At 40.7% G+C, this 12943-nt stretch overlaps 1 protein-coding gene across 2 annotated transcripts in view; it reads left to right on the top strand.

The window, feature by feature from the left end:
• ZNF407 (zinc finger protein 407) overlaps window positions 1-4253 on the top strand; it is a 1322856-nt gene extending 1318603 nt beyond the window's left edge. For both annotated transcript variants that reach the window (XM_029590864.1, XM_029590863.1), the window contains one exon: window positions 2446-4253. In XM_029590864.1, the coding sequence (XP_029446724.1) occupies window positions 2446-3806 (1361 nt within the window). In that variant the 3' untranslated portion in view covers window positions 3807-4253. The remainder of the gene's footprint in view (window positions 1-2445) is intronic.
• The last annotated feature ends 8690 nt before the right edge of the window (window positions 4254-12943 follow it).

The following is a 12943-nucleotide window of genomic DNA, read 5'->3' as shown; positions in this document are numbered from 1 at the left end:
AAAAACTTGCTGCTTTGTTTCTTGGTATTAGTTTAGCAAATATTTAATAGAAAAACTTGATTTGATGCTATATTCAGTACAAGGGACAATTTCTTTTAAATAGTGTAAAACACAAGAAACAGACTTGGTAGCAGTACTATATTATATACAGACTGTTCTTGTGCTATAAGTATTAAATTAAAAAAAAAAAAAAAAAAGCTAGCTAGTAAAATTTCCATTTTGTATTTACCAAGAAGATTTCTTAAATTAAAATTGATTTCACTAGATTTTTTAGGAGGGGTAATAGTTGAGTTAACTTTAACTTTACTATAGTGATTCACTTTGGTTTAAATGACACTTGAACTTCTACATAGCTCAACATTAATTCATTATAGTTGAAATGGAAGATTTTTCAGTGGGTGAATCTTTTACAATCTGATTGAGGCTGTTATATTTTATAGGAGCCATTTTTCAAAGCAGTACTGACAGCACCCGAAGTTATTAAATTGCTGAATCAAAAGATGGACCTGCAGTCGCATTTATGAACTGTAATGGAATATCTGGGGTTGCGCCGAGCTTTAGGTTAAGATGTTGGTGTAGTTAAGTTTCATCTCACCCTTTAGTGACAGCAGTATTTACCCATGTAGTTTACCTTAATGGTCAGGAAGTGGCTTAACTCGCCTCTGGATTCAAACAAATTGAGTAAGCCTTTCAGAATTGTATAATTATCATTGCTGCAAGGTAGTCACTGAATAACTCTACACACAAGACTTTACAAAGTAAAGATTTGAACTACGGAGACTTGCAGATGCCATAGCTGTTATACAAACTGTTTAGGATGCATTTTATTTTCTTACTTCAACAAAACTATGTTCATCCCTGAATATAATGAGAAGTAATAATTATTGCATAGAAAGAAAACTTGATTTGTATAATTATTTTCTGTGTCCTTGATACTCTTTTTCGTATTTTAATAGCTTTCAAACACATGACTTGTTGTGCTGAATATTAGCTCAACAAAGCAAAAATTTGTTGAAACAGTTTTTACAGATGACTTTCAGTACGTTAGGGAAAGGTGTGATTTTATTTTTTTTTTCTTCTTGAAGACCCTGTGTTCTTCCTTTCACATGCTTTACTATGGCAATGCCTACCAGCTGCTGGTAGAAGGTAGTAATACCACTGAGCGCAGTTGCAGTTCAGATCTGATAAATATTAATTTAGCATCAACATGTGCTGCCTTGGATATAGGGTACCACTTGGAAACTGTTTAACACTTCAAATTGCTCATTTTTCTCTGCATTTTCTTAAGACACCTCCTAGATATCCTCTTTCTAGGGAGATAGAAAGTAAAAATCCTGAGCAACCTACTGTTCTGATTTCTCAGCTTGCAAGTAATTGCAGGCATTGTGCTACAAGTTTCCTGCAGCATACTGTACTTGCTTGTCAGGAGCTTTGGCATCCTTTAACACATTGTATGTAGAGCCTCGCTTGGCAGTTTGGATACAGTGAATTATGATATTAACAGAGCCAGGATTTACTTTAAATTCCTTGAACCATTAGAAGTCAGATGAATAACAGAATTGACACATGAATTTGTATGGAGGGAAGGGGTTCTAGTCCTTCATAACACCCACGCAATCCAACTCATGAAATTAAGCCAGCGAGAGTGTGTGTGTGTTACTTTCAACCATGACCTTGGCCAGGAAGGAAATATTGTGTGGTAGAGGAGCAGATGATAGATGGTAAACCCAAAACCATAAAATAAAGATGCTTAACGAATTTGAAAGTTATAGATGGAGGTGTGACCCACTATCAGACATGTAACAAGTAGCCGCTGCCTCATGATCTCATGGTTTACTCCCAGCTTTTCTTTGTAGAACATTTGAAGTTGAAATGGCTTAGGTTTCCTTTCTTCTTATGCAAGCTGGGATCATCACTAAGCCAATGATCTTAGCTTCTGAGCAGATAGGCAGGTGCATCATTCTGCATTTCACAAAGTTGATAGGATAGAAGAATAATACAGCCTCAAAAGCCTGTTTACATTCTCTGCAACCTGAACTTCTTCAAGTAATAGCAGTACATATAGAAAGGAGAATAGCCTTTATAATTGGGCATAGGTAGGCTTCTACTTACCACTATTACAAATCAGAAATTGCACACATTTTTCTTCTTGGGCCATCACCCTTACAGTTGCTTTTCTGTTGATGGTGGGGAGACTAGTCAGAAGTAGTAATCATATTAAGTCCTGTTATAATTCAACCTACAATTTACTTATATAGCTGAGCAATTTCATCCTGACCTCCTTTTGTGCTGACCAGATGAAAGAAGTCTAGCTCTTGAAACATTCACAAATTTATTGAGCTATTGCAATGAAAATATTACTTAACAATATGTTTGATGATATGTATCCACTGCTGTAACTGATTTGAAAGATTAAAGAGTAATACGATTATTTTATTTTTTCAGGTATTGTGTCCAAGTCTTATGAATGTCGACTGAAAGGGCAAGGAGCAACTTTTGTAGAAACTACAGCCCCTTTTACTGCAGCACCATCACCAGAACCTTCTCCAGTTAAGGAAAAGACTCTACGAAATTGTAGAAAACTACAGTCATCTGAACAAGTGCAACAAGTAATAATTTTTGAGGGCTTTTCAGATGAATATGATGGTGATTTTTCAGTTGATGCTTCTGTGGAGGAAACTGCAGCAGCTACTCTCCAGACATTAGCAATGGCAGGTCAAGTGGCAAGGGTGGTCCATATTACAGAAGATGGTCAGGTCATAGCCACAAGTCAAAACACATCCCATGTAAACAACATTGTTCCTAGACAAATACTTACTGAGCAATTAGCAGATGGAGTTACCCAAGTTGTAGTGGTAGAAGGACCAGTAGAAGAAACTGATGTAACTGAATCAGTTGCAATTGAGACAGTTGATTCCAGTGGTACTGTGGTGCAACAGATGATGACACGGGGGATTTTAGATGGATCACAGACTCTGATACATCCTCCTGACTCCTCAGCACTGGATGCATTGCTTTGTGCTGTAACAGAACTGGGTGAAGTACAAAACAAGAATGAACACCAGAACAGAGTCAGTTCTAGTCAGGAAGAATCAGTGAGAATGAGCATTCAGAAGGCTCCCAGTATACCTAATGAAGCTGAAGTGTCGGTGTTCCATGAAGATCAAGAAAATCGTGAAGATGTACAATCTATGGAAGTAGTAACACAAGTAATGCACCCATCTGCTCTCATTGAACCTCAGGAATCAACTCAAGTGGCCTTCAAGAAAATGGTCCAAGGAGTACTCCAGTTTACAGTTTGTGATACTGCTGCAGCTAACCAGCTAATGAAAGAAGGTGTTACTCAGGTAATTGTAAATGAAGAAGGTACTGTGCATATGGTAGCCAGAGAGGGTTCTCGTATCATAATGCAAGATACAGGAGGACATGAACTTCGTCTTCAAAGTGAACATATGGATTTAGTTGAATCTGAAGGGGAAATTTCACAGATCATTGTCACAGAAGAAATAGCCCAAGCCATGGTTCAGAATTCCAGTGGCAGCTTCACGGAAGGTGCTACACATTATATTGTGACAGAGTTACCAGAAGAGGCTATGCAAGATGAAAGTGGCATGTATTCACACACTGTAATAGAAGCATCTGCCTCTGGAGAGATTTGGCAAGCTGGTAATATTCCAGATGCCACATCTATATCCACTGATGGAGCTGGAGACCAATTGACAACTATGGTTGTCTATGCAGACAGTGGTTCACAAGCAGAAGTAATTCAAGATCTAAAGGAAGGTGATGAATTGCAAGAAACATAAAACATTGTTCTTTTTAAGCATGACCCAAGCAAGTGGAAGATTCACTAATGACACAAATGCTCCTTGAAATTGTTTTGGAAGATTGTTAGAATGTTGGTGTCATGAACACTATGTACCTTTGTGAAAATTTAATGTAATTAACTTTAAAAAGGCACCATCTTCATATAAAAAAACAAAAAAAAAACAAATGGAAGTAGAATAGCCTGGTCTGAGTATATAGTAAAATAATCATTTGAACAGAAAAGAAATAAAACTCTGAAGGAGATGGCAGATGTGATCTGAATTTTTTATTTGAATTATTTCGCTAGTGTACAACTTCCATGCCTTTTCAATGGTTAGCCATAGCATCCAGTAGGTGTTGCAGAACCCCTGACTGATACTTGTTTGCAAAAAAAAAAAAAAGGATTCCTAGTCAATTGTCATGAAAATCCCACTTTTCATTAGTTGGACATATACATCTTATACCCAGAATAGGATTTTGAGTGCCCTCTACGGTAGAAGAGGTGAAGGACTGATGTCATCCTGCTGCTGGGTATAAAGTATATGAACGTAACATCCGAAGATTACGTCTTTTACACTGCGTTATCCACAAAAATAACTTTTTTTGAAAGAACAACATCCAGTCACGGAGTCTTCCTCCAATTTGAATTCTAGAACTATCTATTGAAAAGACACGAAAGTTGTCTTGTAATGAGCATTTTATTACATTGTGGTTTCCTGGCTTAATCCTATAATCTTTGATTTAAGTATTATTTGTATAATAGTGCTAAGATTAATTTCTTATTTTACATGTTACACAAGATGAAAACAAGAAAAAATCATCACAAACTGATCTCACTAGGTGGAAATAGCTTTACTCTTTTGGGAGTAATTTTCAAAGCCATTTACATGTGTAAATCTGAGTTTTAGGTGCATAAATGGCTTGTTAGAAAATTCTCTGGTCTTTGCACACACAAATTGTGTACGTAAATCAGATTTACGCATACTTTTATGTGCGTTCCGGGGGCGGAGTTTATATTTATACACATACTTTAGATTTTCAGAAGAATGTGCATACATTGCACTCATACAAGTTATGCCCTGCCAACTTTCTGTGAGCAAGTTTGTGCATGTACTGAAAGCTGATTTTCAAAGTAAAAAGTATGTGTATACTTTAGCTTTTGAAAATTAGTGGAAAGTCTGTGGGTAAAAAAAATAGAAATGCTCGCAGACTTTCTGTTATTTGAAAATTACCCTCATTATGTCTGATAGCACTGCAGTTTTAAACATTAAATAACAGGTTTTTACTATAGTGATTGGCTATCCTGTTATACTTTCTTCATAAGTGAGAAGGCTTGACTTTTTAGAGTCTTTTGTATGACAAAAATAAATCATAACATACAATATGGGATGTGGTTGTATTGTTGGTTTATTGCAGGGTTGCCAGCTTCAGTCCTCAAGAATGACAGACAGGTCTGGTTTGTAGGATATCTCTAATGAATTTGCATGAGATAGATTTGCATGCACTACCTCCATTTATATGAAAATATATCTCTTGCTTATTCATTATGGATATCCTGGAAACCAGACCTGTCTGTGGCTCTTGAGGTCCAGAGTCCGTCACCCCTGGTTTATAGCTTTGTCTAAACGCTTTGTAGGCAAAACCATTAAAATTGTCAACATAGAAAGGATGTGATAAATGTATTTTATTTAAAAAAAATATATACTACTACTAAACTGGTTTAGAAAGGCACAACACCAGTAACTTTGATTTAGTTTCAAATATATATATCTATGTATATAGATATATATATATATATATATATATAAAATCTGAAAATGTGTATTTTGAAAAAACATTACTAAAATATTTGGATTTTGCTGTTCCTGCAAATGGCTTTTCAAATAAATACCATATTAAAGTTTACTTTTTGAATTAGAATAAGAAAAAAATGATAATATTGAGTTCTCGCTTGGACCAGTCAAAATGACTAAGCCAAATTATAAGATATTTTTTTTTATAGCTTTGGATATATGTTAAATGTAAGCTAGCACTGTTTCTGGATACAGCAGCTTTTGTTTTTGAAAATGGCAGCACACAAAATTGCCCCTTCATTTCTGGAATGAATTAAAATGTTATCAGAAGAAAACTTCTAGTTTGGTGTGTTTCTTCTGTGTGGGTAAGAGGTGTATTTTAATTATAAAACTATCTATACAAGTACTATTTCTATTATGTTTTTGCATTCTTTTTCTCTTGGTATATACTATTTTTGAAATAATATATCATGTACGCTCATTATAATTTCTGAAGAACTAATCCACAGCAGAATCTGTAATCATGCAGGTCAGATTACATGTTCATGAGCCCTAAATCAGTTATCTAATTGACTTATGTAGGGGAGCTATGTACTAATTGGCTTGTTAACAATGTATTCCCACCACCAGATTTTCTTTTCTATTTTACAAGGGGCATTAGTTCCCAAGGAGGGCACAGAGCACATGGGGTCCATTTACCAGGAGCCTTTTGTTGTGAACTCTGTTTTTTGGGGGGGGTTCTTGGAATGGTGTCCTTTTTTACTTCTAGCTCTGCTGCTTCAATTAGACCAAATCTTCTCAATTTGATTTGATCTGCCCTGCTTTTCTTCTGCCTCAGCTTTTTCTTAAGTGTCTTAAAAGCAGCCTGTATGAGTTTAAGGAAGGGTCCCTTAGCCTCGCTGTCAGAGGAAGACAAATGTAATCAAGTGTCTGACCAGGTAGCGGGCAAACCCATTGGTGGCGGACTGTATTCACCCAAGTCCAATGATGAGGCTTTTGGAGAAGAGGAAACATCTGAAGATTGGTACCCTGACTTGACCAAAGCTGTTGGAGTAGTTGCTGACTTGCACCTAAAGAAAGTGTGTTCCCCCTCTTGGGAGAGGCAGCGTTTTCGGCTTGCAACTACCCTCTTGCATATAGAGGAAGGATTCCCCTCAAGGAAGAGGCAACATTTTCAAAATCAGTCCGTGCCTTTTTCAGATGCCGAGCTGTGGAAATCCGCAGCTTAAGGGTCCCTACTACCTACAGCTCCTCGCAGTGGACTGTCTGTGGCTTTTTTGGAAGCACGTTTCTGTTTGCCCCACTTATTTGAGGCTGCCCAGGCAGCGACTACTGCATCCTGTTTTTTTGGGAGCTGAGCTCATACCCTAGGCTTAGCCAGGGAGGAGGTGTTGCTGGTTTGACTGGTGGACTTCCTTTTTTTGGGAGCTCATTATTGGGAGTTGAGACTGACCCACAGATGCTGTGCTTAGTGCGGGGCATTGTCCTTGTGTCCCCTTCTCTTTTTTTGGGCCATTAAAAACATTGTTAACCTTTTATTTAAAAAATATATTTTAAAATATTCAATGTTTACTTTAGTCTTATTTGTTTAGCTCTTTTTTTTTTTTTTTTTGCTATTCCTGGTCCTGACGCCTCTCCAGGAGCAGCAGATAAGGACATGGGGCAGGAAGGGGATTATATCGCTCAAGAGTCATACTACCCCTTTATAAGGCAACCCAGTAAACAGGATTTTTTATTTTAAACTTTGCCAAGCCAGACAAGAGCTGGAGGCTCTTGTCTGGCTTGGCAAAGGAGTGTAGGTAGACAAACTGCAGGGACCAGGACAGCACTGCCCAGAGAAGCCTGTAAATCACGGGGGAACTGGCTACTAGGGGTGGCAGGTGGACTGCAGGGCCATGGAAATGGCAGGGAGGCCCGATTCAGCAAGACCAAGTTAAGAGGGCTGTTGGAAGCACCAGAGGCCACCTGGAACAGAAGAGCAACAGCGGGTAAGTGACCAGGAAGTTGCACAGAGCAGCACTTACTCTTTTTTTTTTTTTTTTTAATTTAAACTACTCACTATATGTACCAGTGATGTGGCAGGCGCCCTAGCCAACCTAACTACCACCTAGCCCTACACTATGCAAGATGGGCCAGTGTTGGGCACTGGGCTAGCTTCCCTACCCCCATAACTGGTCATAGCCAGGTGCCCCCTGACCATGCAATTGACAGCCATGTTCTTCCTTCCAGCTGTGGGCCAGAGTAGCCTTGGATCTCAAGTTACCCCTTAGCTTTAACACTAGCATTACATCAGACTGTAACTCCTGACATACTAAGGATATTTAAATTGCTCCCTGTGTTATCATGACTTCAATCTGCATATCATGTTTCTCTGTCAGTACTTCTCAACTAGTGTACCTTGGGAGAGTCCTTTGATTGCCCCAGTGCTGGTAGCCTTAGCATGATTCCCACTCACCTCCCCCCCCCCCCCCCCCCCCTGGGCCCATGGCAACCTGACAGCACTGAGGACAACAGGAGCAGGGAGCCCACACAAATCAGTGAATGGCAGAGAAGAGACTCTGTTCCCTGCTACAGCCCCTCCCCCACCTGTTGCCCAATGTGCAGTTTTGCTTGGAGTGGACAGTACACCAGACCATAAATGTTTGTACTGCATGGTCTTATGACTCAGCTGTCAGCAGAAGAGAGGACTGAATCGCGTAGAGCTCCAGTCAGACAAGAATGATTTGATTCGGAGGGGAGGAGGTAAATGCTGAAAGGAATAGAGGGAAGAAAGGGGTTATGTGCTTTGGAGGCAGTGCAAAAGGTGGTGAATGTTGTGGGAGCTGAAGAGGGCTTTGAATGCTTGAGAGAATGGGCCAGTGGATATTGACCACAGTATTAGCCACCACGCTCCTGCCAGCCGAGAGTGGGAATGTGAGAAGAGATGAACAAACCTAGCTAGGAGGCAGGGAGGGAGGGAGGAGCAGAGAGAAAGGATTGGGTATGAGGGAGAAGAAAGGAAGGAAAAGTGAGAGAGAGAGAGGACCAGAGACGGAGGGAGATAAAACTGGGATAGGGGAGGGAGAAGTAGGGAGAAAAGACCCTGGATAAGGGGCAGGGGTAATGGAGAGGGAAAGAGTACCCAATATGGAGAGCGAGAAAGAAGGGACTGAGTATTGGGAAGAGGGAGATTGAGAAATGACTCAGGAATACAGAAAACGAGAGGGGACTAGGAATAGGTGAGAGATCTAAGAATGGAGGTAGAAGCACAGAGGAGAGTAGAGAGAAAAGACCAGGAACTCGGAAAGAAGGTGAACACTGGATGGAGGGAGAGAACCAGGTATTGGGTGGATGAAGAAGAAGAAAGGACCTGTGATGGGGAAGAAATGCTAAGGGATAGAGGAAGAGGAAGGGGAAGGAGGAATGGGAAAAGGAGAGCAAGAAGAAAGATAAAGATTAGGAAAAGGAGATAAGAAAAGAAAACATTGAATGAAGAAGCAGTATTAAAATATTCATAATGAAGGAAAGGGAAAAATACAAAGGAAGGAGAATACCAAAGAGAAAATAAAAACAACACTGAGTCTGAACAAAGCATAGGTTGGAAACCTTTATTGCCTGATAAAGAATATTAAAAACAAATCAGTCTAAAATATCCTGAAACATTGATGTTTCTCCATATAGGAAGCTGGGAATATACACTGAGTCTGAACAAAGCATAGGTTGGAAACCTTTATTGCCTGATAAAGAATATTAAAAACAAATCAGTCTAAAATATCCTTAAACATTGATGTTTCTCCATATAGGAAGCTGGGAATATATTGTGAATAGTTGGATTTTGTTAGCTATTTTTTTTCTGGTGTTTAATTAATTCTCTTAAATGCAGGACATACCTGCCAGCACTGAGGCTTTGCATTAAATTACGTTTTGCTACCACAAAATATTTTTAAAAACACGCTTGTAGGCATATTTTGAGAATAGATTGCTACAGTTTTCCATGGAGAGTCCACCAGAGTTTCCCCACCTCCCCCTCCCCCTCAAAAAATGGAGTGCTGGCTCACTGCTAGTATTATGGGGAATGTGTTCCAGATTCACCTACCAGAAAGCTGGTAACTGTATCTTCTCTCCCTCCTTCCCACCGGCAGGTAAAGAACAATATTTCATACCTGTGTGTGCTTCCTCTGACGTCTGAATATGTTGGGCCCTATAATCTCACACGACCTGCCTGTTCAGACGTCAGATTGAAGGTGGCAGAATGAGGCACACCAGGTAAAAGGTGTTGCTCTCTTCCTGCCAGTAAGAGGAAGAGTGGGGGGAGGGGTGAGAATCATGCAGAATTTGGTTTGGTATCCATGTGAATTGGGTAAATTTGAAAGTGTGCCACAAAATAAAAATGGTTGAGAAGCACTGCCTCATACTAACCAGCCCAGAGACAGAAGGCTATTTAGTGCTGGTCACTTGCCTCCCCCCATCCTGAATGATGATCAAAAACTAACCAGCTGATTTTATTTGCCCTTATTTATATTTATAGTTCTCTGGGCTACTTGTTTAGAATATATTTTTTCCCTGTTTTTATTTTCCCTTTTAAATAGCTGCTGTTCATAGCTTGGTTGTTGAATATGATTTGATTTAATTTTCTTTAGCTATTGGCTACTTTTTTCCTTTAAATATCTGCTATTTATGGTTTGGCTGTTGAATCTGTTTTTTAAAATGAGAAATAATAGGGTTACTCTAGCATTTTAGAGGGAGTTTACTTGATAAATCTGTTTCTAGGAAACAAAGATTGGATTTACTATTCCTATCTGTTCCTGTTGTGGAAACCTGCCTATACAGGGAGGAGCCATTGAACTGAAGATACTAGAAAAATAATCCAGTCAAAACCAGATCTGGAAGCACATTTTGGAGGGCAGCTCAATACAGAAGAGTCCAGAACTCCAATTGTGAAGTGCTTTTTCTAAATATATTTACTTATGTATTTTTTCTCTCTATCCATATGTTCTTTTAGAAAGTTTTTCTTCTGCTAATCTCAATTATTATTAATCTCTCCCTCGCTACCCCTCTCCCACCCATCCCAGAAGTTTTTTTTTCTTATACAGCTTTCATGAATAAGATAACCTAAATGTTGCATTTGTGGACCCTTGGGCCAAGGCGGGGTTGACGCAACCTGCAGGGAGGAGCCCTGCAGGTCCCTCCGTCAGTAGGCTGACCCAGAGGAAGAAGAGACCCAACTGGAGCTTCGCTTATACCAACTTATGTTTCCCTCCAGTTGAGTCTTTGGGTGCCGGGACCAGCAGGTCTTAGGTGGGGGCCTCTGCTGATGATGACAGGGTCCATTGAGGTAGCTGGGTCGGAGTGGGTGTATGAGGCTTGAATGATGGCAGGCAGCAGTGAAGAGTATCCAGGAATCAAGCTGTGGTCAGTGGCAGGCAGTGATCGAGTTTCCAGGAGTCAAGATGTGGTCAGTGGCAGGCAGAGATCAAGAGTATCAAGGAGTCAAGCTGTGTTCAGTACCAGGTATCCATCCAAAAGGAAAGGCGGGATGGATAGGCAGGGTAATAAAGCATGGAGAAGAACAGTTGGGCTGCAAGGGAAGCAGAGATGTATTGTAGAAAAGAAGCTGAAGAACTGAAACTGAAAAAACAATGACAGGGATGACTGGAACTGGAGGACAAAGACACAAGGATCACAGGAACGGAAGACTAGGAATGCTGGAGCAACATGCACTACTGGAAAGTAGTAGGGAGACCTGTTGCTAAGGTAAGGAAGTGGAGGTCTGGTGGGCCTTTTATAGGCCAACCTCTGTGATGTCATCAGAGAGCACTTTGGGACCTTTACCATGATGGGCTCTTTAAAGTGGGCAAGGTCAACCACGTGTGCACCTAGTGGAGGCATGGTGACATGGAGTTGGTGGCCTCCTACCATGAAGGAGAGCAGGGCCTGTCATGGAATCGGTTGCATCCTGCCATGAGGCCAGCTGTGACTGGGGCCTGGTCCAAGCGGTGAGGGCAGCAGTTCACAGGGTTAGCCCACAGACCGCCGAACGCAACAGTACCCCCATCTTAAGCCCCCTCCCTGAGGCTCTTGGCTTCCTTGGATGAGATTGGTGAAATTCCATTAAGAGATTATGGTCCAAGATATTGGAAGCTGGCTTCCAGGACTTTTCTTCTTGACCGTAGACCTTCCAAGAGATGAGATATTTGATTTTCTTGCCCCTACAGCAATAGATTTCCTTGATTTTGTATACTGTTTCTCCATCAATGGTTATATCCTGAGGTTCAGGTAATGCCCTAGAGGGCCATGAGAGTACCAGTGGTTTGAGTAGCGAAACATGAATTACATTATGTATTTTGAGTGTTTATAGCAATTTTAATTGGTAAGTAACAGGCTCCGGTTGTCAAAGGAAAGGTCCAATATATTGTGGGGCTAGACGCATGGAAGGAACCTATAGGTGTAAATGGTGCATGCTTAGCCACACTTGTCTCCAACCTTTAACTGAAGAGCTAGTCTTCTGTAGGCATCTGCCGTTCTCTTAAATCTGTCAGTAGATTAGATGGTTAGTCCATTCCCATAGTTCATTCAATTCCTGGGTGGAGAGTTGTGGCACTGGAGAGGTACTGCCACCAGTAGTGGCAGAGGAGGCAATGGTTGTTTCCCATAGACCACTTGGAAAGGAGAGGATCCAGTGGTTGAGTTAATATGGGTATTGTGAGAGAACTCAGCCCAGGGTAAGAGAGTGGCTCAATTTTCCAGCCACACATTGGCGTGGAAGAATGTCTTGAAAGTGCGATTGGTGCACTCTGCTTGTCCATTCCCTTGTGGGTTATAAGCAATAGTGAAGTCTAGTATAATGCTGTACTTTTACAGAGGAAGTGCCAGTATAGTGCCATGAATTGCACAACTCATCAAAATGTATTTTCGAAGGCCATCCAGACGGAAGACATGGAAAGTAAAGAGATGAGGTAGTTCTGGTGCCAAAGGGAGACAAAGTGTGCCATCTTTGAGAAACAATCTACAACCAGCCAAATCATGGTGGCACCATCTGAGATGGGGAGTTCCACAATAAAGTCTGTGGACAAGTGGTTCCAGGATTCCCTGGGGGCTGGCAATGGCTGTAACAGCCCCCAAGGTCGGCCATGCAGTGTTTTTTGCTGTGCGCAGGTAGGGCATGAATCAATGTAGGTTTTGATGTCTTGCTTCATTTGGGACTACCAGTCGTGTCACTGAAGCAATTCAAAGATTCGTGACCACCCAGGGTGACCTGCGACAGGGGAATCATGGGCTCATTTCAACATTTTCTCATACAATCTGGAAGGTATACTGTCTTCCCTGGAGGGATGCTCACCATGGTAGCCAGAAGTATCTTAGCG

Source organism: Rhinatrema bivittatum, chromosome 2 (assembly GCF_901001135.1).
Source record: "Rhinatrema bivittatum chromosome 2, aRhiBiv1.1, whole genome shotgun sequence".
Taxonomy (NCBI): domain Eukaryota; kingdom Metazoa; phylum Chordata; class Amphibia; order Gymnophiona; family Rhinatrematidae; genus Rhinatrema; species Rhinatrema bivittatum.
Note: the sequence above shows the minus strand (reverse complement) of the source record. Positions and strands in the feature narration are given on the sequence as shown.